The 27,692-nt window shown below is 44.5% G+C and overlaps 1 protein-coding gene across 8 annotated transcripts in view; it reads left to right on the forward strand.

The window, feature by feature from the left end:
- The window catches only part of Rin2 (Ras and Rab interactor 2), a 160,295-nt gene extending 147,473 nt beyond the window's left edge, over positions 1-12,822 (forward strand). For all 8 annotated transcript variants that reach the window (XM_075962365.1, XM_075962366.1, XM_075962368.1 and 5 more), the window contains 4 exons: positions 709-1,014; positions 3,029-3,160; positions 7,670-7,833; positions 10,865-12,822. In XM_075962365.1, coding sequence (XP_075818480.1) covers positions 709-1,014; positions 3,029-3,160; positions 7,670-7,833; positions 10,865-11,185 — 923 coding nt within the window. In that variant the 3' untranslated portion in view covers positions 11,186-12,822. The remainder of the gene's footprint in view (positions 1-708; positions 1,015-3,028; positions 3,161-7,669; positions 7,834-10,864) is intronic.
- The last annotated feature ends 14,870 nt before the right edge of the window (positions 12,823-27,692 follow it).

Consider the following 27,692-nt stretch of genomic DNA (forward strand, 5'->3'; position numbering starts at 1 on the left):
GTAGTCATCAAACTTGAGAGAAACAAGAAAAACAATATTGAAGCTGTGTTGACGCAGCTACCATAGCTGCAAGCTATATTCAGATCCCACCTAACTGATCCCCCACTGATGTCCTCTGTTGCAAATCAAATGAGGTTTTCGGTTCAAAATCCAATCCAAGATCGCACCCTCAGTATTAGAAAACCTTTAGCTTGCCGACCAGCTAGCCTGGTGTACACAGCAGTGAAGAAGAGACTCTGCCTCAAATAAGGCCTGAGATGCAACTAGACGCCTGCAGCTGTCCTCTGAGCGCCATGTTCTTGCTGTAGCATGTATCCACTCTCCCCCGCCTCACATGAATGCTCACACTCATTTTTTTTTTCTAAAGAAAGAAAATGCTGTAAGATAACATAGCAGCAGGAAGGGGAGGTAGGACACCTGGATCGAAAGAAGGTCTTCTGGAATATTTGCCTGTACATAGGGGGATTAAAATAAATCCGCTTACTTTATTGATTGTGTGCATGGAAGGTCTAATCAGGAAAAGGTCGCTTTTCCTGGCCTGTGAATCCTGGTGGTTCTGTCTGTTGTCTGTTGTGTGTTAAACATTCTGATCACATAGTTACCCTCTCCTCTAAGGCTGTATAGAGTCACAGACACGCATCCCATAATAGTACCCATTGCAATTCTCTCTTCAGACAGTGGTCACAGACGCTGCGTTTTCTTTGACAGATGTGGTGTTGGAGAAGGCCATGCACAAATGCATCTTGAAGCCCCTCAAGGGCCACGTGGAGGCCATGCTGAAGGACTTCCACACGGCCGACGGCTCGTGGAAACAACTCAAGGAAAACCTGCAACTTGTACGGCAGAGGAACCCACAGGAACTGGGGGTCTTTGCCCCAACTCCTGACTTGGTGGAGCTGGAGAAAATCAAAGTTAAATTCATGACCATGCAGAAGATGTATTCACCAGAAAAGAAGGTCATGCTTCTGCTTCGGGTCTGCAAGCTCATCTACACTGTCATGGAGAACAACTCAGGTGAGGCAGTCTGTCACTCTGTCCAGACGTCTGTCTGAGCCCCAGTGTCCCCTCCCTTTGGTCTCTAATTTCATCTATCAGCCTGCAGAAATATAAGTGCAGCTGGTGAAATTTGTCACACGAGTCTCATACAACAGAATCCTCGCAGCCAGTGATCATTCATAAGGACAAGAGCTGCCTACAGTGCTGACTTAAACAGAGTTAGTGCCATATAGAGCATACGAATATGCTGTCCTCCCCCTGGGGACGTGTTTCTTTGCCGGGGGACGTTAGCCGCCTTAATCTTCTGCCCTGTGGTTTCCACATCTGTTCTTACATATGACCCTCCCCTTCAGAACTGAGAATTAGGTGAGGCAACTCTATCTGAACCCCAAGTGCAACAGGAATATTACGGAGAACGGTTACCGCACCCTGGCTCATGAGGGTTTGTAGCGATCATCTACCACACGTGTATGAGAAAGCTGGAGTGTTTGGTAGAAGTGAGGCTCTCTTAGCCAGTTCTGTAATACGGGCTGAAGCATCGCCATCGGAACTCATCACAGAATTACAAAGTAGGAAATAAGTCCTCAGATTTCCCCTGGCTCTTCCCTAAAGATACAGAAGTACCCATGATTCATGGGTAGTGACTGAACCCGCCCTGTTCTGGCCTTCAGGGAGCTTCCTGTTATATAGTGGGCAATTACCAACTTTTTCCTGACAGAAATTACCTTAGTAGAGAAGCGACGGACTCTGTTACCCATTGCTGAAGTAGATAGGAATGCGTGACTACTCAGTGAGGACCTTAACCTCTGAGCTCTTGGGACCAGGGAAATGGTTTGGTGAGCAAAGCATTTGTCAGGCGAGCATATAAGGACCAGAGTTCAGATCCCCAGCATCTGCATAAATGCTGGGTGGATGTGTGTGGCAGCCTACACACAATCCCACACTCAGGAGGCAAAGACGGGACCCCTATGGCAATATGAATAGCTAGAATAGCCAAATAGGCTCCAGGTTCAGAAGAGATCCTGCCTCAGTAAATACAAAATAGATCAATTGAGAAAAATACCTAATGTCATCCTCTGACCCCTACATGCATGCACACACTTGTGCATGTACACACACACATACACACACACACACACAACCAGAGCCTGTAAGCTGTTGTCAGCCTGTAGACATAGCCTCTGAAATTTGAAGCACATAGCTCTATAGTTCATGAGATCGTTTATAAAGATTTCCAAACTAATACCTGCGGGGGATTACATTGTTCAGTAGCACCGTCCTTCTGCCTGCACACTGGTGACATTTCAGACATGATCATCTTCATTGTGGGGGCTGTCCTGTTTCCTGTGGGGAAGCCAGGCAGCATCCTGGATACCATTTCCACTCTCTCTCACCTTCCAACTGTGATCATGGAAAACGATCCAGATACCATCAGTGCTCTCTTGGATAGCAAAGTAACCACGAGTAAGAACCACCACTGCAAAGAATGCAAAAAATAAGGAGCTTTTCTTTGTTTGTCTTTTACTCATGTTGCTATTAATCAGGTGCTATCATCAACCCGTGTTTAAATGAACAAATTAAATAAACATTGAGCACAGAGCAGATTTTTTTTTCCTGGTTTAAGTTTGATCTGTCATTACATTTGTGATAAACGGGCACAGAACACAGTAAGTGAGCCAGAAAGATTTAGCCTAAGGAAATGTTTTATTAAGGGTTGATATCATGCCTTGCTAACAGTTTAAAACACAGGCACTTTGTTCTAGTGTGCAAATCTTAAAAGTGGGAAGAAAACCTGAACTGTGTTGACTGTCTCATAGGCATTCATTCTGAGATTATGAGCAAGGGGCCCGTCTCAGTAAACAGTGGGGAGAGTCAAGGGGCCACGTAGGTAGAATTCCAGCAACCCCCACGCCCGGTTATAAGTAGTGCGTTTCCCCAGCATGACTCCTTGGTGGCTAATAATAGCAACAGGATGTGAAAGCAAGTAGCATTGACAGAAATATCCCACTTTGCCCTCTCTTCCTGATCCCAGGGAGGATGTATGGTGCGGATGACTTCTTGCCAGTCCTGACCTATGTCATAGCTCAGTGTGACATGCTGGAATTGGACACTGAAATCGAGTACATGATGGAGCTCTTAGACCCATCCCTGCTGCATGGAGAAGGTAACGTGCTCTGAGCGTGTCAGAGGAACCGGGCAGCTAGGCTTTGTGGGGAGAGGGGGGCAGTTGGCAGGGGTTGACGCATTTTAAAATTGAGATGAATTTGCATTCATGGAATGTAAAATTAGCCATTTCGAAACGGGCGTCATGGTCCACACCTGTCATCAGCATTTAGGAGGCCGAAGCAGCAAGATTATGAATCCCAGACAGGCCTGAGCTACAAAGCAAAGAACTGTCTCACAAAGCACAGTGAGGGCTGGGGAAATACCTCAGTCAGGGAAGTTCAAACCTCTGCATGCACGAGGTATAAATCAGAAGTCTCAACACTGGAGAGAAAACACTGGAAACAAGTGGAGTCCTAGGGCTGGCTGGTCAGCCAACCTGGACAAATCAGTGAGCGCCAGGCCAATGAGAGATCCTGTCCTGTCTTAAAAAACAAGGTGTACGGCATCTGAGGAATAGCACCCAAGGTTGTCCTCTGGTGTGCATCTTCACGCACCTACGCATGTGCGCACACACACACACACACACACACACAGTTAACAGTCCAACAATGGGTAGTAAATACAGAGTATTGAACAACTACCACCTCTATCTAGCTCCAAAGCATCTTTATAACCCCAAATACAACCCTGTGGCTGGGAAACCAGTTGTGGGGGGGTCCCTGACATCTTCCTGGTTCACCATAGGACTAATTGTTTTCTAGCTTAAAACTACTGGGTATTTTAGTGGGTGCCTGTAATCCTAGCACTTGCAGAAGGATCAGAAGTTCGAGGTTATCCTTGACTAAAACATGAGTTTGAGACGACATGAGATCTTGTTCCCTGAAAAGAGCAAAATATGTACTATACTGAATTTTTAAAATTACAGTACTAATAGCAATAGAAAAATAAAAATTAAGAAAGAAAATGCAACCAAGCCTGACAATAGAAATTTAATTTAGTAGAACTGAGCATTCAATAGACTATCTTTTTCTTTTGGTGTGTGTTTGTTTTCTTCAGTACTAGTATTGAACCTAGGGCCTCATGCATGCAAGGCAAGCAGCCAACCACTGAGTTGGAGCCCCTGCCCTTCAAATGGCACAATTAAAAAAAAAAGATCCAGCTTCTTTTATGTGAGAAGTTATTGACTTTTTATTAAAGAATACTTACACTACTAAAAAAAATAACCTGCTATTGTTATCACTAAAATTAATAAAAACCTGGCCCTTAAAAAAAAAAAGAAGAAGAAGCCGGGCGATGGTGGCGCACGCCTTTAATCCCAGCACTCAGGAGGCAGAGGCAGGCAGATCTCTGTGAGTTTGAGACCAGCCTGGTCTACAGAGCTAGTTCCAGGACAGGCTCCAAAGCCACAGAGAAACCCTGTCTCGAAAAAAAAAAAAAAGAATTGTTGTAAACATCCAAACAGCATTAGTTTGCTCTCTGTTGACCTTGGTGTTCAGGTTCAGTCTTGTCCTGCACGTGTCTTCACAGAGGAAGTTCTTTTTCCTTCTGCATCAGTTAGAGGCTGAATCAGGAAAATCTTTTAGATGCTTGAGTGTGTGGCTCACAACCTTGAAAGGCGGCAAGAACTGGGACTCTCCTGTGAGCTGGTTATTCTGCAAGGAGACAAATCAGGGCCTGTGTGCCCACCTGTTAATCATTCTCAGGAGTCCCTAAGATGGCCCAGACAGACACTGAGGGTGCAGCTGTGTTTTCTTTGTTCCTGTTGAGTTTCCGTCTGGGCTTGAGCACAAAGGTCCACCTGCCCTTGGGATTCCCCAAGGTATGCATCACCTAGGCTTGTCTGCTGAAGGGAATCAAATCATCATCATCCCAAGGATGACCTTTAATGTCCTCAGTCCTCTAACTTGAATCTGCCAGGCTTGATTTTACTACCAGAGACCTACTGTTCCTTGTCCCCAAAGCATGTCCTCCCCTTCCCCTTCTGGTCAGAGCCAACCAGAGGCAGATACGAATGAGCTCTTCAACCTTTCTCTCTTGCCTGTTCCTAGCCTCTCAGTGAAATTCTCGGCCAGGGAACCAGATACTTCATTATGAGCCCATAAGACCCACTGTGTCTCTTCACTTTCCGGGGCTTGGGCAGGAAAGAAAATGAGTGTGGCTTTGCCTAGGCACCGAGGTAGACATTTGTAAGCTCCAGCAGCAAGCCTTCCCTTTTCCCACCATGTGATTATTGCAGTTTGGGGTTTATTTTGGTGGTTTCTGGTAGCAAGAAGACCCCTTGAGGCTTTGGGGGGAAAGAGTGTGCCAGTCTCCCCTTAGAAAATCGCCCTTCTCTTATTGACAGTGTGTACTTGGGACAGACGGATGCTTACGTCTTGTGGTCTGAGGACAGAGACAACCATTTCCTCCCTCTTTTTCCTGGCAGTGCCTCAGTGTGAGGCCCCGTGTTTCAAGCTTGTCCTCTTAAAGGAGAATGTCATAAGCGCTGCGTTGTGACAGATGGCAGGACTGTCTTCACCTGCAGGAATCCCCTTGAGGAAAAAAAAAAGAAGAAACAAGGTCACACTAATGTAGGAACAGTCAGTGTGCTCTACACACAGTCCTCGGGAGGGCACGGCCCAGGCAGGCTGGCTGTGGCTCTGGACTAAGCGGCAGAGCGTAGAACTGCAGCTCCTCCGATCCAGATCTGCAGGGCTGCGGTCATGTGTCACAGAGCCTCGCTTTCTGTGGTCTGTCTGAAGCTCTCTTGGGTCGGGTTGACAGCAGTCATATGTCTTTTCTGCTGTGCAAGCAGGTATTCTCACTTGCAGTCCCAGCACCACGGATTTCCTTGCAAGCGCAGAGCTCTCGCTTATGGCGGGATATAGTTGGGCTGAAAGGTGAAACCGTCTCCTAATTGTAGCCACATGTCTCAAAGCATGGTCAATTCTGTGTTTCCAGCGTTTGAGGTTTTCTCCTTAGTGGCCTGAGCACATCGGGGCCATGGTATCAAATTCAAGGAACCCTTCATCACCCCACAAGGATTGCAGCCCCCCAGAGCCACAGTTAAATGCTGACACCAGGACAAAGTCTGTAGCGATTCCTGAAGTCCTTGTAGATTCCCCTGAACTCCACTGTGTGGCATTTAGCTAGCATTTTACCCTGAGTCACGTGTGGTTTGCTCATGGGACAAATACTAAGATCAATAATTCATAGCAGAGGCTGTCATAGAGATCTTAAATCATGGGGGGTAGGGTCGGGATGTGGGCGGACTGGGTTGAGGGTGTGTTCACATGTTAGAGCACCCGCCTAGCGTGCCTGAGGCCCTGTACCATAAAGTACTGCAAAGAAAGAGAAAGAGAAACCTCCCTTAGTGACTGTAAACAACAAACCCCCTTTGCCAAGTTCAAACCAATGCAGGTCCCCCAGGCCCGCTACCCGTGCTCCTGAGAGCTGAAACCATTTAATCCTGTACATTGATCAGAGAATATTCTACAAGGTCCTCTGTGAGCAATTAAATGCTTTGGCCATGAAACTGACCCTTCTGAAAACAGCACGCTTAACTGCAATGAATGTCTAGTCTGCGCCTGAATGAGTGGTCAGCATTCTATGTCCCCTCTTCCGTGGAGCAGGGATTCTCCACTTCTGGGGAACACGGATTCAGGTCCTTTTTCTTACACTCTTCTTCCTCCCAACTCTGTCTTGAGAACGTAATAGAATTTCAATGGATATCTTGACATATTTTAAATATAAAATGTGCTGCGTTCAGAGAATTCTTGCTACACCTTCAAGGTGCCCCCTAGTGGCGCCCAAGCACACTTACAAACTCTTCTGCAAGCAACTAATTTTTAAGACAAACCTAGAAAAATGCATAGGCGTCTTACAATGGGGCATGTCTGTGAGCACTCCCCGCAAACACAAGAGGTCATTTTAAGGACACTCCTAGAAGGACACCACTCTCTTTAACGTGTAAATTCTATTCTTTTTTTTAAAACGTGGAGACAGAAATGCTGTCAGCTCTTCGATGCTCCCTGGCCCCAGCATGGCCATAAATCTGTGAGATGCATGCAGGAGTAGGATGAAGATGTGAGTGATAGGCTCTTTGACATGTGCTCTCTGTGGAAGCGATGGCCAAGTCACAGTCCACTTCCGCATGCATAGGCTCCGTGCCTCTGGATTCAACCAACCGTGGGTGGTGAATATTTAGGGAAAAAAATGAAATGCAAATTTTTCATCGTCTTTTTTCTTCAGCTCTTTGTGTGGTGTTTCTATTATATGGGGTATAAGAATCATGCATCTAGCCATGATTTAAGATTTACAAAGGTATTATGTAAATTATATGTATAGTGTATACATATATAGTATACTGTATAGTGTATACATATATAGTATACTGTATAGTGCTGTATTATATGAATATTTACCATCCATAAATTTTAGTGTACAGGGGTCGGATCATAGACTCTGCACCCCCTAGGACACCCGAGGACAACTGTATACAATACGCCTTTAACACTAGTACACCTCCATGGCCATCCCCAGTGTGAAGTGTGACCCTCTTGAGAACCCACTCTCTCTGCTCTTCCAGGAGGCTATTACTTGACGAGCGCCTATGGAGCACTATCTCTGATAAAGAATTTCCAAGAAGAACAGGCTGCGAGGCTGCTCAGCTCAGAGGCCAGGGACACCCTGAGGCAGTGGCACAAGCGGAGAACCACCAACCGGACCATCCCCACTGTAGATGACTTTCAGGTAGGTACCCACCTCGCTTCCCTCTCCTCCTACAGCACATGGGCTCAGGACCCAAGGCCCTGGCTCAGATGAATCGTCTGGTGGAAAAGGAACAATGAAGCCACCCTCTGACCTTACTGTTTCACTTCTGTTTCCCCACTGACTACACTAAAACACAAGAAATGCACCGTGTCTGACCCAGTAGGATAGTTCAGTGGTAGACTGAATGAATGTACAAGGCCCTGGTTCCATCCCCAGCACTTACAGAAAAATATTGAAAGTCGAAGTACAGTTTCTCGTCAGCGTGAATCACTTTAGCACCAACACACACAGAAATATAAGAATTGCCTCATAAAGGATACACACAGGCATGGCCCACAGTTGGCTGCCGTTAGGACAACGAAGTCAAATTAAGGCCGGATTCCTCCTAAAACATTTGGCGTGCTGTGAAATACCTAGCCTGACAGGACGTCCACAGGAGAAACCCAGGCAAAGACATAGGATATCCAGTTTCCTCAGGAAACAGTGGGTGTTTCCCCCTGCAGCCCACCTGGTTGCCCTTTGGGAAATGGGGGAGGTACAACATCGGATCTTTTGTTTCTCCTTCCCCCTTTTCTCCCTCACTCGCCAAACACAATCCCCAGGAATCTCAGCTCAGCATTTAGGGCAAAGGCTCAGTTTGAGGGTGAACACAGCAACCAAGCCCCAGTTGGGTTTCCAGACTGGACTACTAGGCTTGTATGATTCCCAATGAGTTTATTCCCTGAGGTGAATTAGGGCTATAGAAGGCTGTTCCCGACCCAGCAACCCTTGATTTACTTTTGCCTATGCAATGGTGATGAACCAGGCTGCAGCTGTGTTTGGGTAGTCTTCTGAAGGCTTCTCTGGACCTTTGAAGCCTGGCTGTGCCACACAGCAAGTACCCTAGCAGGAACCTGGAAAGGCGGGATGAATTCACTTTAGTGTCCAGATTCACCTCCCCTGCCTTTTCTCTCCCTCTTCTGATTTTTCGGTAAACAACCTTTGGTTCAAAGTCAGCCCATGCTTCAAAAGAGCAAGGTCAGCATGTTCTTCTCCAAGATTGCAGTTTTCTCAGAAATTCCTTCCAGACACACAAACTACAAAGCAAGAACACATGCTGTGCCCCCCACATCCACCCCCACTTGAGTTGTTCAAGAGCACCCACGTGGTAAGTTATTTAGCTCATGCAGACCACTGGACTACTGCCTTATGGGCTAAGCACGGAGGAGGTCCTAAGGGTCTGCACCCCCTGAGATCAGAAAAACTGACAAAAGTACATTCTTCTTCCATCAGTAGGCTTCTCTGTCTATCACCACTGACTACCAGAAACTCCTAACCTAGAGACCCATGGTGCCCAACCCCCACACACCACAGAGCCCTTCCTTAGGCACAGGCACTAGCCACTGGCCTCACCCACTTTAAAGATGCATGTCTCCCTACAGTAATACCTAAGAGAGTGCATTTTGAGTGCTCAGGTCATGTATGAAAACAAAAATATAGAAATGGAACTCTATGTACCAAGGGTCATAGACACAATCCCCCTAGCGCTCCCCCTTACTGGAAGAAGAATGTTCCTTAGTAGCCAACACAGTGAAATGCCTCGGTTTCCTCACTGGGGCTATGTAGACTACTCTCTCCAGGAGTCCTTGGATAAATGCACAAGGTACCACGAGAACGGGAGAAGCGATGTGAGGTCTAATGGCTCATGCACATGCTGTGAAGACCAACCTTCGTATCTCTACCTGAGTGCCACTTGACCCAGCCTCCCTTCTGCAAAGTCATCAGGCTGGCCAGTGTCCTCCCTCCAGATGGCATGAAACATTTTACGTGTCCAGAGTACACGATCCTTCCCAAGAGCCTCCCCTCGTGTATGCCAGTTAAGCCTCCTAGCAGCCACAGGAGAAGGAAGGCTGGCCCTCTCAACCAGAACTAAGAAGCCACAATGTGTGTTCTCTAGATGCAGCTAGAACTTGACCAGGACTTCTCTGCTTTGTGTGTAACCATTTTGCTTGTGAGCCTGTAACAGCTCAGCCATCTCTGCAGCCTGTATGTAACTAACCACTCTTAAGGACCTGGAAGCAGGGCGGTGGTGGCGCACGCCTTTAATCCCAGCACTTGGGAGGCTGAGGCAGGCGGATCTCTGTGAGTTCGAGACCAGCCTGGTCTACAAGAGCTAGTTCCAGGACAGGCTCCAAAGCCACAGAGAAACCCTGTCTCGAAAAACAAAAACAAACAAACAAACAAACAAAAAAAGGACCTGGAAATAAAGGAGCTACCCAGAATAACACAATCTTGGCAACTGCCCCGTGTTATAGGAGTCTATGCTTGTGCCATAGGAGTCAGCAGGCTTACTGCCTCTCAGGGTAGTGAACACCTACATGATTCTCAATGGCAAGCCCGAGCCATCTCCTTGTACTTCCTGTAGCATCACGCTGTGCTTAGTCAGCTCCATCTCCGAAGTCTTCTTGCAGACTTGACATCCCCTCCCCCTGATTCTTCCCACACTATACCCTGAGCCACTGAGAGGTTGCACCACATGAGATCACTGTTTGGGGAGAATGGGCAGGCATCAGCGGTTTGCCTAAGCATTCTTGTCTTTGCTTCGGCTTTCCCAGAACGGCACAAAGTGAGCATCATATGTGCTGGTGTGTCGAGATGCTTTAAATCCTTCCTGCTAACTCCTCGACCAGACCCTTCTGCTGTTTTCGTTATTTTTCAAGCTGGGAAACATCCCAGCTCTGGATGTGGTTCACACTCTTACTCAGGATTTCTTCAGCAGCTGGCTTTAATGGATAAAGATGAAAACCAGGGCAGGCGGGACTTCCTGTTGCTTCTCTTTGCAGTGAGCTAAAATGTGGCAGCTCAGTCCACGCCATAGTCCCCACCACTGTCCGGGTTCCAATCAGTCTTCCTTGGCAATCTGCATGGTCTGGCTAGACATTGGGACAAACGCTAGCCTTGAAGTGGCGCTCAAGTTCAGCCTCGCACTTGCCTCTGCCCTTGCTCCTGACGTCTCTGTTTCTACTTGCAGAATTACCTCCGAGTTGCCTTCCAAGAGGTCAACAGCGGCTGCACAGGGAAGACCCTCCTCGTGAGGCCCTACATCACCACAGAGGATGTGTGTCAGCTCTGTGCTGAGAAGTTTAAGGTGGAGGATCCTGAGGAGTACAGCCTCTTCCTCTTCGTTGACGAAACGTGGCAGCAGTTGGCAGAGGACACTTATCCTCAAAAGATCAAGGCTGAGCTGCACAGCCGGCCTCAGCCCCACATATTCCACTTTGTCTACAAGCGAATCAAGAATGATCCTTACGGCGTGATTTTCCAGAATGGGCAAGAACTCACTCCCTCATAAAGGACACATGGGACTTCCCATTGATGCACCCGAAAGGGAGCTAGGAGTCTAGCCTTCTGGCTCTGCCACATATTGAGCTTGAAAGACAGTCACCTCCTCAAGGACCCCTCAGTTCAGTGACTAAGCCATCCATAGGCTGACTTAGCCCAGGGCATCTTTTAGATACATTGCCCATATGAGGTAGCTGGGGTTCATGAATAGTAATATTGTCCTCCAGAAAGGAACAATTGCATTTGATGGTTCAGGTGTCCAGAGATCACTGGCTGTTTCACCTTGGCCAGCTTCTGGGTTGGTTTGTATATGTGCTGAGGAAACACTTAAGGTACAAGCTCTTCTCTTGGATTCGATAGCAGGTGTTGACAAAACTGGCCGATGCAATGTGTCAGGTAGCTCTCAGCTCCGTGGATGGCTCCATCCTTCCCTCTTTCCTCTCTTTCCTCCATCCTTCATTCTATAATGTTTTTTTACAAAGAGCCTTTGTGTTTTTTTTATATATTTCATAGAAAATTTTTATAGCAGTTGCAGGTAAACTGTCAGGATTGGTTTTTAAAATATTTTTGTAACTTTAAAATATTCTATAAATATGCATGTGATTTAACCTTTAATATTTGAAGATAAATCTCTTGCTGGATTTGAGAGTATCACGTTTTAGATGTCTCTCTTCTGTAACTGGATATTTTGGCAAATTTGTGGGGAGAGACTGCTGGTTGTCTTAAAGCAATCCTTGACACTGGCCACAGACCGCCTTTGAAGACTCTGATGTACTGTTACCTTGTTCACTTTTAGTGGCGTCGTTCTGTTTGCTGTTTGCTTATATTGTTAAGCAATCGATGCTGAGGATTAGGAGAGAAATGAATGTAGAGAGAGGTAGAGAGAGAAACACAGACTCTAAGGAGGGGGCTGAGGAATGCAGCCTGCAGGTTCAGGCTTTAGGGGGGAATCGGAAAAGGAGTCAGTCCTGAAAATACGTGCTGTAGCAAGGTTGGACAAAGATCCGTTCCATATGCTATCTGCTTTAGGAAGCATTTTAAAAATCCCCACAAGGGAAGTAAATCAAGGATAACGCTCCCTGTGCCCCTTTTGTAGGCCCAAACTGATGGCATCCAATTATTTTTAGGTAGAAGCCAAGTAATGTAGAATATGGCTTTTGTTGAGTTCAGTAAGATGTTGATGGGAAAGGAATGCACCAAAAAGCAAAACCGAACCAAAAACTCCTCTTTATTTGTAATCACAGGCAGTGGCTGGGATGTGGCTCAGTGGTGGAGCTGGCGTGCACAAAGCAGCATACTGGGTTCCATCCTCAGCATGACAAACAAAACAAAACAAACGGAATACACACAAGCGACATGGATATGTAGTGAAGTTAGATTTATGCTGTACACATACTAAAAGGGTCATGTGTCGGTGTAATACAGGTCATTGCACAAACAAAAACATGTTACTGTACTGTGTGAGGATGCACAGGCGTCTGATTTGGGGAGACTTTGTATCTTGTGTCCTTGGCTTTTGTTGTCCTAGAGCCCTCAGCAATACCGTGTTGTGCTTCCTTTTGTAAATGATTTTTTTAATGGAATTTTGCACATAATACATTGTAATACTGTACAATAATCCTGTGTAAAATAATTTTTTCAATATTCTTCAGTTGTCTTTTTTTTTATAGATGATTTGTTTTAGTCAGAATATAGTCAGGTACCCAAAGATGCTGGGCAAGTGTACATGACAGTGGCTGGACTTGGTGGCCTGTACCTTTTATCATAGCACTTGGGACACTTGGGAGGCAGAGGTAGGTGGATCTCTGTGAGTTCCATGTCCACCTGGGCTACATAATGAGACCCCGCTTCAAATAACACAGACACACACACACACAGACACACACACACACACACAGACACACACACACGCGGACATACACGGGCAGACACAGAGCACATGACAATAAATGTCACATTGAGCTGGTAATTGTGAAGAACAAACAGAAAGACATTGCTCAGAAGTTTATGGGCTGATAAAACAAAAGCTAAGAAACAGGAAGAGAAAACAGATGGCCTGTGACCTGCAAGTGTTTGCAGGGTTACGCAGCACAGAACTTGGCTTTGATGGCTCTCGGGCAAATCACAGCTAATCTGAACTCAGAGCCAGGCAGGGCCCTGCAGACAACTCCTCCCTGTCCTTAGGCAACCTCTGCTGTGTCCCGGCTGAGAGTTCAGGACGATTGCAAAATCAACAGCACAGGCCTCCTCTTCTGCAGGCCAGTGTTCTGGTAATTGCAACCATGCCTGACTGCTAAGGGCTCTTTGCATTCCTGCTAACAGAAAGAAGAAAAGGCGTTGAGAAGGCTTCTGAGACATTCATAGGATTTTAGCTACTTAGAAACCAGAAGGAGGGCTGGATGAACTTGCTTTTGATGTTTGGAGTGAAGAGATGCTGCCCCCTGCATCTGTACAGCTGCCCTCCTGACTCTGCAAATTTAGACCTTTTTGCTGTCCATGTGCTAAGGATGGGAGCTCCTCTGAGATTGAAAGCAGGTGACAGCATCTGAATTAGGTGGTCTGAGCAGGCCCCATGAGAGCAGAATAAGAAAAGCTAGAATGAGCAGAAGAAAACATCACAAGACTTTCCCTAGTTTGTCATTGGGCAATGCTTCCCTGGCAGAGTTTCAACACATGTGTCTTCATTTTTCCCCCCACGCAGGCATTTCTCACTTCTCAGTTTGCCAGGAAACAGACCCTGGTGGAGTTTGGATAGAATAAAAGCCGAGTAAAAATATACATGCTGGGTGGAGGGAATGGAGAATGCACTTCCAAGTCTAAAAATATCTTGAACACCAGCCAGAGGAAGGGATTTTGTTTTTGATGTTGGACATACTGCCAAATATGACCCCCTTAGGGACGGAGAAAAAAAATGGAAATTGGTTGTTTGTATCGTGTGGAAGTTACTTTAGATCTACAAGCAAATGCAAAAGACAGGAAGCCGGGCCTGACTGCTTCCATTCACAAATGTGGCCTCTCTTCCCTAGCAGCTCCGACCTTCATCTTCTGGAAGATGAAATAAGCGAGGCCTGCGGTGTTTAACAGCCTGGTTCTACTCCCCACCCCTGTGAAATGCCTGTGAAAACTGACCTGGGAAGGGCTCTGTCTACACGGGACATGTGTTGGAATTACCTGCAGAGTCTGAGAATAAAACGCCCACTCTCCTTGATTTCCAGACCATTTTCAGATGGGTGAATTTGAGACCCAGAATGTTGTTTGCCATTTGGTGATCTTAAGTCAAGCTGGAAAAATGACCTCCACCCCAAATCATATTACAGTCAGAATCATAAGCAGATGACGGGAAAGGAGAGAAAGGAGAGAGCTGGCGTTTGGTTCAGGAAGCAGGTTCTGTTTTAAAAAGTCTATGTTTTAGCGTCAGATAGTGGGTTGCAGCTGGCCCAAACTTGCCACATGAATATTGACTTTGGTAGGAAAGGAACTATGAGAGTTTTAAAAAAAAGTAAGGAAAAGAAAGAAGAGAGAGGAGGAGAGAGAAAGAAAGAGAGGAAAAGAGAGAGAAGCTTATTTGGAGGTGGGCATATTGCTTTGTAATATAGTGTTCTCCTAGTACACTCTTGGTCCTGGGTTTGATACCCAGCATGCAGTGCGCATGCACACCTACCCTTTTGGAAACCAGTCCTCCTCTTTGAACATTCCAGAAAGGGGGAATGCAGATTGAGGAAAGCAATAGGCAAGAGACAGATGATAGAGTCGGGAGGGCATCCACCGAACACTGCTTCCGCCCAAATTTATTGCTCATAGCTCTTCTATACCCCAAACCAAAGGAGAAAGCAAAAGATTTCCTTACCATGATACAGGGAACAAGCGAGTGTGATTGCTTCCTTAATTCTCAGAGCACCCAGTAACCATGCCTTAGGTCAAACATCCTGTAATCTGGCCTTGAGGATCAAGAATAGGTTTGAACTCTGGCCCTAAGTCAAGGTGGACCCAAGTCAAATCTGTGGGCTCCCACACTACCCTTACCCACTCTTACCCACCCGCCAGAAGAACAGATACACTCGCAGAGGTCTGAAGGGCATCAATACCCCTTATTCTCCCTTTTTGTTGTTGTTGCTGCTGTTGTTTGATTTTAAAGACAGGCTTCACTATGTTGATGAAAACTGGTCTTAAGCCTGCAATGATCTTACTTTCGCTACATGCTGGGTCAATACTCAAAGGCATTTTTTTTTTCATATTAGGGGAGATAAAACAACAGGCCAAATATGGCCTAGAACACCTGATCCTGAGTGCTGGAATTACAAGCACGTGACACCAAGCCCAGCTAGGAACCAATGCTCCCACTAGAGGGGACCACGGTCTGCTCTAAGGATTCACCAAGGAAGATCTCCAAGTGGAATGGAGACAGCTTCTTTTCTTGATTCTAGTAAGAACTTGCAGCCAGGAGGTAGTGGTATACAGTTTTAACCCTAGCACTCAGGAGGCAGGCAAATTTCTGAGTTCCGAGCCAGACTGGTCTACAGAGTGAGTTCCAAGACAGCCAGGGCTGTTACACAGAGAAACACTGTCTTGAAAACCCAAAGACCAAAAACCAGAAAGAAAGAGAAAAAAAAAAAGAACTTGCATCCAAAAACAACAATTTTCCAAAATGTTTATTCTCTTATATTAAAAGCACTTAGAATAGTGTTACATGAATGACTCTGGGTATTTCCTCTGACAGATATATTAGATACTTATGTTTATATCTAATATATTAATATATGTTAGAATTAATGTGGCTGAATCTCTCACAGCTTGCCATGTGACGATGATGTCTATAGATAGCGGGTGAGGACATTCAGCACACCCTTTGCCCCTCTGTAGGCAGCACTTAGGTTTCTAGGGCACATGTCACTCACACAATAGAAGTTGTAGGGGGCTGGAGAGATGGCTCAGAGGTTAAGAGCATTGCCTGTTCTTCCAAAGGTCCTGAGTTCAATTCCCAGCAACCACATGGTGGCTCACAACCATCTGTAATGAGGTCTGGTGCCCTCTTCTGGCCAGCAGGCATGCACACAGACAGAATATTGTATACAAAATAAATAAATATTTAAAAAAAAAAAAACCTAACCGACAATAGAAGTTGTAGTCACTAGCTTTTCCTCTTCCCTTCATGATGACTCTCCTTCTAATTCTTCTCTCCCCCCCCCCCCACCGCCACTGGATCTGTAAGGTGTTTCTCTCTCACAGCAAGTCTTAAAATATTCTATTCTACTCCAAGGCTCTCTGCCAAAACACAGGCTCTGCTTTGTCCCTCCTTCCGCTCCAGCTGGAGTCTTGATTGTGAATGGAACCCAGGGCACCCGTCACCCACCCACCCTGTCTGTCACTGAGACTCAGGGTCCACTGCTCCTATTTCAGGTGCGTGTAATTTTTGTTTTATCTGTTTGTTTGTTTGTTTTCTGGTAGTGCTGGGCATGGAACCCAGGTCCTTGTGTTCTCTAGGCAAGCGCTCTACGACACACCTCCTAGGCTTAGGCTGTCTTGAAATCACCTGGAGATGCTAGACCCCCAACCAAGCCTTCAAGTGAGATCCAAGTATCCAGGTGATTAATGCCTCCCCCATGCTCCCACCAAGAGACACCAGACACAGTTCTTTTCTTGTTGTTTGTTTTTGCTTTTCGAGACAAGGTTTCTCTGTGTAACAGCCCTGGCTGTCCTGGAACTCACTTTGTAGACTAAGCTGGCCTCGAACTCAGAGATCTGCTTGCATCTGCTGGGATTAAGGGTCTGTGCCACCATTGCCCTGCCAGACACAGTTTTTGTTTGTTGGTTTGGTTTGGGTCTGGGTGGTGGTGGTGGGGGGGCTTGGTTTTTCTAAAAAGGGTCTTTCTGTGTAGTCTTGGCTGTTTGGGAACTCACTTTGTAGACCAGGCTGCCCTTGAACTCACAGAGATCTGCCTGCTTCTGCCAGCCTAGTACAGCCCAGCTAGACGTGGTTCTTAAAGTGACAGCACACCTGGGAGCCACTAACACCTGAATAGGGCAGATTCCTTATTTGACTGGCAGATGACCCTGAAGTACTGCTCTGTCCAATATAAACATAAAGCTGATTGTAAATTTTCTATAAGCCACTTATTAAAACTAAAAAAAAACCTTGGCAGTTCAAATTAATTTTAGTTATAGATGCTATTTGACCCATGAGATTCCAAATATTGTATTTCAAGAATCTAAAACTTTAAAGATGCATTTGGCATTCTTTTAAAAATAGTAAGTTTTCAAAATTTTAGGTGTATTTCACACTTAACAGCACATCTAATTTCACGTGTACTTCATCTCAAACTAGGCTCTTGTGCCTAGTGCACCCATCTGGAGAATGAAGTCTTAATATATTAGCAGAGATGATTTTATGTGTGGGGGGGGGGGGCAGACAGACAGACAGACAGAGACAGAGAAATTGGAAGCAGTCCATTGTTCCCAGCATTTCCTACTAGCAAAGAGTACCATCAGGAGCTATAGTAAGAGCTTTTTCCAGGAAAGGAAAACTAAATGTAAGAGGGAGGATGCCAAGAGAAGTCTTGCTGATTTCTCATGCCTGGCCCAAAGGAACTGCTGAGATGAGCCATCTCCGCCCTCATGGCAGTCTCGAGAGCACTCCCAGAAAGGGATTACTGAAAGCTAAAAATGCAACCATAGTCAGTGATTATCCCAACAACTTCCCCTTTTTATATTTCATTTATTTATTATATTTATTTACTTATTTAGATATTAACATATACATTAAAAAACATTCAACAGTGCGTTTTCCCCCCCATAATCATTGGTGTTTTGCCTGCATGTTTGTCTGTGTAAGGGGGATGGGTCCCCCAGAACTGGAGTTATAGATAGCTGTGAGCTGCCATGTGGTTGCTTGGAACTGAACCCCAGGCCCCACTGGAAGAGCAGTCAGTGCTTTTAACCTCTAAACCATCTCTCCAGCCCAGCAGCGCTGCCCTTAACTTACTTGGAAGAAATACAGTATGTGATGTGATTCGATTTTATTATTTCTTTTATTCAGACTTCTCCCACAGTTGTGTGGCTGGGGCAGTCTGTGGGGTCACTGGCAGTGGGACCTGGATTTATCCCTAGTGCATGAATTGGCGTTTTGGAGCCCATTCTCTATGGAGGGAAATCTTGCTCAACCCAACCTCCATAAAGGGAGGAGGGGCTTGCTTGGTCCTGCCTCAACTTGATGCGCCAGTTCTTGTTGATGCCCCGCGGGAGTCAGCCTTTCTGAGGAATGGCTAGGGGGTTGGGTAGGGGAAAGGTGGGGTGCGGGGAGCGGGAGGAAGGGAGGAACCTGGAACTGTGGTTGTTATGTAAAATGAAAAAAAACTTTTAAATGAAAAATTAAAAAAAACAAAAAAACAACCAGTATTTCAAAAAAAAATTACTCTCTTTGGAGGGTAGGATTTCAAAATAAAAATAAAAACTGTTCACGATTTATTAACTCAAACATTAGAAGACTTTAATAGAGAGGGACACCTTGCTCTCCACTCCCGTTTACGTCTAACGCCTCCTTCCAAAACACTCTTTCAGCTCCGTCTCCGTGATTAGCCTCCGTTTTCCTAGAAGCATGCTTACATTGCCGTTTGTATTCACTTCAATGTTACTTTGTGGGGAGATCCTGAGGTCAGAGCCCAGGGCGTGTGCGTGCAGGAAAGCCTCTACCAGAGTTAGGCTCTTGCTCTGGAGTTTCTCATTTCATTGTGCACGATAACAATGTAACACCTCTTTGAAGGTGCCACCCCCCCGCCCCCCCGCAAGGGTAGCCTGTCCTTTTATGGAGGACGGTAGAATGTTAAAGGACTTAGGAGTCCTTTATCTCGGGTCAAGCTATGGCACTACCACCCGCAAGAGAATTCCTGTATCCTGCTGGGAGTGGACAGAGAGACCAGTCTAGCTGTCAGCATCCTGAGATCTGGCGAAGTTTCTGTCTTTCAGATGCTCCATTTCCTGTGGAAGATCACTGCCTCTTTGTCCTTCATCGTTTGTGCACTGAGCGGTGGCAGCAGGCAGATGGGCTCAGGACGTAGCTCCACATTTCCGTCTACGGGAGCCTGAGGAGTCACTTTCAGACACCTCTACACGGGCAGCATAGAAAAGAGTCTGAGGACCAGCCAATGTGAAGGAGTCTTGGGGTTTATTTACAGGTTTTAGGGACTGAGGGTTAGTTTGGCAGTTAAGAGCGCTTACTGCTCTCAAAGAGGACCGGGGTTCTCTTCTCAGCACTTACATGGTGGCTTACAGCCTCCTGCTGCTCCAGTTCTAGAAGATTCAATTTCCTTTTTAACCTAATCAGGCACCTGGATAATAAGAGGTTTTTGTTTGTTTGGTTTTTTTTTTATTTGTTTTGTTTTGTTTTTAGGAGGGCAGAAGCTGGAGAGATGGCTCAGTGGTTAAAAGCTCTGACTGCTCTTCTAGAGAACCTAGGTTCAACTCCTAGCACACACATAGTAGCTCAGAACCATCAGTAAATTCAGTACCAGAGGATCGGGCACCCTTAATGGCCTCTGAGGACACTGCATGCATGTGGCCCATAGATACACAAGCAGGCAAAACACCTATATGTGTAAAATAAAAGATGGGTGTGTGGGGGGGTGAAGATAGGTGCTCAGGGAAAGAGTAGTAGCATCCAGACATAGGTATGGTGTGATTCTCCAAGAGAGTCCATTTTAAATGCCTTGGCAGGAGCCACATTGACTATTTTGGTTGTCTCTGAAGTTACATATCAAAGCATTTTTAAAGGAATGTCATTCCCAACCTCCCCTCCCTTTTACGAGATTATAGGTGTTCCTTATTGCCTTGGGTAAAATTACAATCTGATAAATAAAACTATGAATCATAAAGATTACACAAGGGGGTTAAGTCTTCTTTCGCTGTCAATGAAGTTTATGATCTTGCTTGTGTGATTACTAGAAAATTGCACATTTACAGTTGGGAAGAGAAAGGCCATACTTGGTCACGTATGCTTAGGCCTTAAGCACGGTTCACTGCTATTTTAACCTTCTTAGTTGAAGTGTCCGTGTATAAAGCCAATATCTACTTAGACAACCTTCACAACACATTTGGTTAACCATGCTGGAGTTTTTTGTTGTTGTTGTTTTGGTTTGGTTTTTTTTTTTTTTTTGGTTTTTCGAGACAGGGTTTCTCTGTGGTTTTGGAGCCTGTCCTGGAACTAGCTCTTGTAGACCAGGAGTGCTGGAGTTCTTAACTCCAAGTTAGAGAGAGACTCCCACCCAGTTCCAAGGTGAGGAGGCTCCTTTCTATTCCAGTCTCCCTTTCCCTCTTCTTGTCTTTCTGTTTTTCATCCTGAGTACTTGGGCACAACCTCTAGGTCTCTCCAGGGAGTCGCATGTGCTGTGTCCATGCCCTGGGTCTTCCCAGGAAACACACTGCTTTACTTCTTGCTGGCTTTTTCTCCTGCCCTTAACCATTGCTCTCTCCTGTGTGATAAATATATTTTCTGGAGTCCAAAGTTTTGTTGGCATTTCTCATTGGCTCTTGTCTTCTCATCCAACCTCTTTGTCCAAAAGGGTTAGGACCTTTGAAATTCCATTTTATTATAAAATTTTCTATTACTGTGTGTGTAAGTATGTAGGTAAAGCCAGGCACACATCTTTAATCCCAGTACTCCAGTAGGCAGAGGTGGGTGGATCTCTGTGAGCTAGAGGCCAGCCTGGTCTACATAGCACGTTCCAGGGCAGCTAGGACTACAAAAATAGTGAGACCCTATCTCAAACAAACAAAACGTTTGTGGAAATAAGAGGCAACTTGTAGGAGTTGGTTCTCTCTACTGTGTGGGTCCCAGGGATGAAAGTCAGGTAACCAGGGTTGGAGGCATCACCTTGACTAGACAAACCACTTATCATTTATTTATTTTTGGTACTGTCAAGATTAAACCTAGGACTCTCTATCACTAAGCTACATCTTCCAGTGATTTTAGGCCCTTAAAAAAATTTGTTTTAAATAAGAACAAAAACAAATAAAAAACAGTGTTGTATCTTTCCCGCCTCTGCATCACCTCTTTGTTTGTCTTAGCGGCCTTGGAAGTTGCGTTGTGTCGCAAATTATACTTTTTTGACCAAAAAGTTTTACTTTGAAATGTTCGCTGTGCAGTGTGTTGTTGATCAGGGACAAGGCCTCTGGCTTAGGGTACGCCATCAATACTGGACCCTCACTGAATCTCCTCTTGGAGAGCCTGCTGTTGCCTGGAGTCATGAAGATCCTGCTGCTATTGTTCCACAGGATCAGTCCCTTCATGCACTCCAGCAGGTCACAGATGGGGTAAATGTTGGGGAGCGCCAACTTGTTTTGGGGAATTTTTGGTTTTTGTTTGTTCATTTGTCCTTTTAGTTAATATTCTTATTTGTATTTTTATATTTTATTTTATTATTTCTTTTAAAGTTTTCCTGAAGGTGTGTACTAGAAGGAAAAGGGTGGATACAGAGAGACTGGGAGATGGGTGGGACTGGGGCGCTTGATGTGAAATTACCAAAGACTCAATACAAATTATGTATAAAAATGGATATTCATTTCTTGTTAATTCCTAAGTCTGATCCACAAATATGGAGTGATTTCCATTTATTTAGAGCCTGTTCAGAATCTTTCAACAATATCTTGTACTTTTCACACTGCGATTTTCGTAATTTTTCTTTTTTTCTTTTTTTTTTAAAATATTTATTTATTTATTATGTATACAATATTCTGTCTGTGTATATGCCTGCAGGCCAGAAGAGGGCACCAGACCTCATTACAGATGGTTGTGAGCCACCATGTGGTCGCTGGGAATTGAACTCAGGACCTTTGGAAGAGCAGGCAATGCTCTTAACCTCTGAGCCATCTCTCCAGCCCCTCATAATTTTTCTTAAATTCATTCTTGAGTATTTTAATTTCAGTACTTTAAAGATTTGAAAAAAAAATTTGTTTTATTTTTATTTTAGTGAACTATAGTAGAGAACAGATATATCCAGCCTTCCTTGATTAATTGAAAGCCATAGTCAGGTTTAATTTTAGTAGCAAATGCCTTTATACATTCTAATTAACAAAACTGAAGAGAGATAGTTATATTGACAGCCAAGGCCAATGCATCCATCCTGTTCAGTTATTATTTGATAAAAAAAAAAATTCTAAAGCAAAGATACCTACTCATGCCTCTTTTTTGTTGTTGTTTTTGTTTGTGTTTGATTTTCAAGACAGGGTTTCTCTGTGTAGCTTTGGTTCCTGTCCTGGAACTAGCTCTGTAGACCAGGCTGGCCTCGAACTCACAGGGATCCGCTGGCCTCTGCTCCTGAGTGCTGGGATTAAAGGTGTGTGCCCCCACCACCGGGCATTTGTCAAGCCTCTTGCTTAGGACAGATCAGTACATGTATTGTATTTTACCTGTTCACTTTGTACTTCCATATAACCAGGAGAAGAAGAGTCGGAGCAGCAACAGACGGGGCATCAAGACGCTGACGTGTTTCAGATGTGGAGGGTTGCAGTGATGGATGTGAATCTGGGGCAGCACTGTTTACAGAGAGCACGTGGGGTTTTGTTTCAATGAGCAGGAAAATAGGTTGTGATTAAATGTGGCGAGAGAGCTTGTAGTTTTTTCCAACTAAGCAGTAAAAGGAATTACTCACTGTAAAATGATAAATCAAAAGTCCTCTGAGTCATGGCTAAGGCAAGGAAAATGTGCAGCTGTGGTAGAAACTTTTCCTGGCTCTGAAAAGTCAAAGCCAAATGCCCTGAAGTGGAAATCAATAAAGCTCGTCCTAGAACTGCAAAGGATTCTGGGGGCACTCGGGGAGTTAAATGTAGTCTGTGTGTTTAAGTAAATCCAGTGACATGGTGACACACGTCATCAACTTCAGAGGCAACTTTTAGGCACTCAGATTCCTGTGAGTTTGGGAATCTCTTCAGCTTTATTTTAAGATTGGTTTGGTTTGTTTGAGACTATGTAGCCCTACTGGCCTGGAATTTACCTCCATCCCCCTGCCTCTGCCTCCTGGGTACTGGGATTAAAGGTGGAGGCCACTGTGCTTGTTGAGTTTGCTTTTTTTTAAAAAAACTTTTTTAAAATTATTTTATTTATTTATTAATTATGTATACAGTGTTCTGTCTGTGTGTATGCCTGCAGGCCAGAAGAGGACACCAGACCCCATTACGGATGGTTGTGAGCCACCATGTGGTTGCTGGGAACTGAACTCAGGACCTTTGGAAGAGCAGGCAATGTTCTTAACCACTGAGCCATCTCTCCAGCCCCCTTGAGTTTGCTTTTTGAGATAAGGTCTCACTTAAATAATCCAGGATGGCCTCAAACTCTTCACTAGCGAGGGATGACCTTGACCTGATTCTCCTGCCTCCACCTCACAAGGGCTGGAACTATAGAAAACCTAACTTTTCTTCAGTTTTTTTTTAATTTTTATTTTTATTTATTTTTTTTTTTTGGTTTTTCGAGACAGGGTTTCTCTGTGGCTTTGGAGCCTGTCCTGGAACTAGCTCTTGTAGACCAGGCTGGTCTCGAACTCACAGAGATCCGCCTGCCTCTGCCACCCGAGTGCTGGGATTAAAGGCACGTGCCACTATCGCCCGGCTCTTTTCTTCAGTTTTAATTCAGTTCTTTTTCCTTATGTTTATTTTTTTGTTGTTGTTTGTTTGTTTTTAGAGGTAGGGTTTCTCTGTAGCTTCGGCTCCTGTCCTGGAACTAGCTCTTGTAGGCCAGGCTGACCTCAAACTTACAAATATCTGCCTGCCTCTGCCTCCGAGTGCTGGGATTAAAGGCGTGCACCACCACCGCCTGGCTTCTTATGTTAAATTTAAGGACACTTAAAGCAATACACTTTACTCGATACTTACTTATACAACTTAAAATAATAACGAATTGTCTTTTAAATAAATCCTTCCCTCACTGCCCCTAAAATAGGCAGAGAGATCTAGTTATCCCAGAGAGATCTAGTTATCCAGAGGTTAAAGATGACTTATTTTGGGGTGATAGAATTTTGAGTCATTCTTTATTTGTATATCTCCACAAGTCTGTCTACAATGTGTTAATGTGCACATAAAGTTTTTATTAAAATAAGGCAGGCTTTAAAACTTAAACAGACCTTAGATGTATTGGCTTGAAAAGGCCAAGCCAACCAACCAACCAAACAAACAAACAAAAAAACCCCAAAAAATTGAAAACCAAAACCCAAAACTAACCAACCAAACACAGGAAAACCCCAAACTCAAAACAAGCAAGCTTTTCCACGTGAAGCACAGCAGGAGAGAAGGGAGGTGGCTTGCAAGGCTGCCTTCTATTGAAGGCTGTTCACAAGGGAGCAATAGAGACGTGCCAATGTCCCTGAAGTAAGTTTGCTAAGGTGTCTGTAGCTGAGGGTTTTCCCTCATATTCTACGGTCACCGTCTTAAATATGCAAAGTATTCCATTTCATTGGGTCACTTCCGTCACTCGACAAGGTGGCAGGTACTGTTCTGCCTGCCAGGTATGAGTCCTTCAAACAGCTGCAGGGGGGGAAGACTCTGACTGTGTACCTTCCAGGGGCCCAGGATTATTTAAAGATAAATAATTTAGCCAGGCGGTGGTGGCGCACGCCTTTAATCCCAGCACTCGGGAGGCAGAGGCAGGTGGATCTCTGTGAGTTCGAGTCCAGCCTGGTCTACAAGAGCTAGTTCCAGGACAGGCTCCAAAACCACAGAGAAACCCTGTCTCGAAAAACCAAAAAAAAAAAACAAAAAACAAATAACTTAGCCTATAACGTAAATACCTTGTTGCAGGAGATGACAGAACTTTCCCCCATAACCTATGCACGGCCCTTCTTTCAGCTCTTCAGCTGGCTTGCACTGGGCTCCCTTTCAGATACTGATTGAAGGTGCTCAGCTACAGAATTAGTAACAGCTTTAAGGTCAGTAGGCTCACCGGGAGAGAAGGGAGGTCTGTGTGTTTTCTATGCTTCTCTCTGTGTTACTGCCCCGCCATCTGCTGCTATGGCTCTGTAGCTGCTGGGTAGTGCTTATTTGAGACTCAAAATGCCTGTGTTCTGTTTTTGTGTTGAGATAGAATCTCACTAAATCCATGAGGCTGCCCTCCAGCTTGCAATCCTCCTGCCTCAGTCTTCCAAGAGCTGGATTACATGTGTCAGCCACCATGCGCCCTCTCATTGGTTGCAAATTAACAGCCCACAGTATCTAGTACTTGCATGGGCCAAGTGCTACCTCTGTGTTAAACTCACAATATTAAAAAGAAAAAAAAACGTAAAATTCTGTTGCACTTAAATACTTATAGACCTGCTGGTTATAGTGTTTATAAATCAGAACTAGAATAGAATTATGAATACCAACTAAACTTCACAACCAACTAATTCAAACTGACATCAGTTTATGTCAGAAAAGTTACAAAATATTCTGAAATGACCAATTTAAACAAAAAGAATACTGGACATCCTAAGTAGTAAACTCTTCTGATCTTAATTTTTATTATCTTCTGCTGGTTTCTACAGCTCGGTGAGATGTAGAAAATTGGTAGTAATGAAAAGGATTCTTGACCTTAAAAATATGAATGCGCCGTGTCCTGTGCCATGGAGCAGGGATGACTGCCCTGAGGACCCTGACCCGCTTTATCCATGTCTGCGCATACATTCGAGCAGTTTTAAGTGCCATGGCCATTTGTTTACTCCTTTTTTATTTGTTGTTGTTTGAAAACAGGGTCTTGCTATGTAGCCCGGGCTGACCTGGGAGTCGAGATTCTCCTTCAACCCTCTAATTCCTGGGTACACATTCTAACATGCCTGGGGGCTGTGTGCATTTTACTTATATTTCTTTGTATAATGATTTATTTGTTTATAAAAAAGCAATTTTGCATTTTGCTTACATTCAGACTTAAATTTTTTATTCTTGAGAATTTTCTACACATATGCAATGAAATATGATTATATATATCTGAGAATTTATATATATGTATATATATAATCATACCCAAAATACATATATACCAAAATTCTCCCATATCTCCCTGTATGTTCCCCTCCCGCTTTTTTCTTATTTTTTCTTTTTTTTTTGAGACAAGATTTCTTTGTGTAACAGCTGTGGCTGTCCTGGAACTCACTGAGATCCTCCTGCCTCTGCCTCCCAAGTGCTGGGATTAAAGGCATACATCACCATACTCGATATACACCATTTTCATCTTTGGTTTTTTATTATTTTTTTATTTTTATACATTTTTTATTGATATTTATTGAGCTCTATATTTTTCTCTGCGCCCCTCCCTGCTTCTTCCGCCCCCCCTGCTTCAATCCTCCCCCAAAGTCCCCGTCCCCATGCTCCCAATTTACTCAAGAGATCTTGTTTTTGTCTACTTCCCATGTAGATTAGATCTATGTAAGTTTCTCTTAGCATCCGCATTGTTGTCTAAGTTCTTTGGGATTGTGGTTTGTAGGCTGGCTTCCTTTGCTTTAAGTTTAAAAACCACCTATGAGTGAGTACATGTGATAATTGTCTTTCTGTGTCTGGGTTACATTACTCAAAATAATGTTTTCTAGCTCCATCCCTTTGCCTGCAAAAATCAAACTGCCGTTATTTTGTTCTGCTGTGTAGTACTCCATTGTGTAAATGTACCACATTTTTCTTATCCATTCTTTGGTTGAGGGGCATTTAGGTTGTTTCCAGGTTCTGGCTATGACAAACAAAACTGCTATGAACATAATTGAGCACATGTCCTTGTGACATGATTGGGCATCCTTTGGATATATACCTCAAAGTGGTATTACTGGGTCTTGAGGAAGGTTGTTTCCTAATTTTTTGAGAAATCACCACACTGACATCCAAAGGGGCTGTACCAGCTTGCACTCCCACCAGCAATGCAGAAGTGTTCCCTTTTCTCCACAACTTCTCTAACATAAGATGTCATCAGTGTTTTTGATCTTGGCCATTCCTACAGGTGTAAGATGGAATCTCAGAGTTGTTTTGATTTTCATTTCTTCGATGACTAAGGATGTTGAACATTTCCTTAAGTGTCTTTCAGCCATTTTAGTTAGATTCCTCTGTTGAGAGTTCTCTGTTTAGGTCTGTACTCCATTTTTTTTATTGGATTATGTGATCTTTTGGTGTCCAATTTCTTGAGTTCTTTGTATATTTTGGAGATCAAACCTCTGTCTGATGTGGGGTTAGTGAAGATCTTTTCCCATTCTGTAAGCTGTCATTTTATCTTATTGACCGTGTCCTTTGCTTTACAGAAGCTTTTCAGTTTCAGTAGGTCCCATTTATTAATTGTTTCTCTCAGTGTCTGTGCTGCTGGGGTTCTATTTAGGAAGTGGTTCCCTGTGCCAATGCATTCAAGTGTACTTCCCACTTTCTCTTCTATAAGGTTCAGTGCGGCTGGCTTTATGTTGAGGTCTTTGATCCATTTGGACTTGAGTTTTGTGCATGGTGATAGATATGGGTCTATTTTCATTCTTCTACATGTTGATATCCAGTTATGCTAGCACCACTTGTTAAATATGCTTTCTTTTTTCCATTTGATA

This window comes from Microtus pennsylvanicus, chromosome 2 (genome assembly GCF_037038515.1).
Source record: "Microtus pennsylvanicus isolate mMicPen1 chromosome 2, mMicPen1.hap1, whole genome shotgun sequence".
Taxonomy (NCBI): Eukaryota; Metazoa; Chordata; class Mammalia; order Rodentia; family Cricetidae; genus Microtus; species Microtus pennsylvanicus.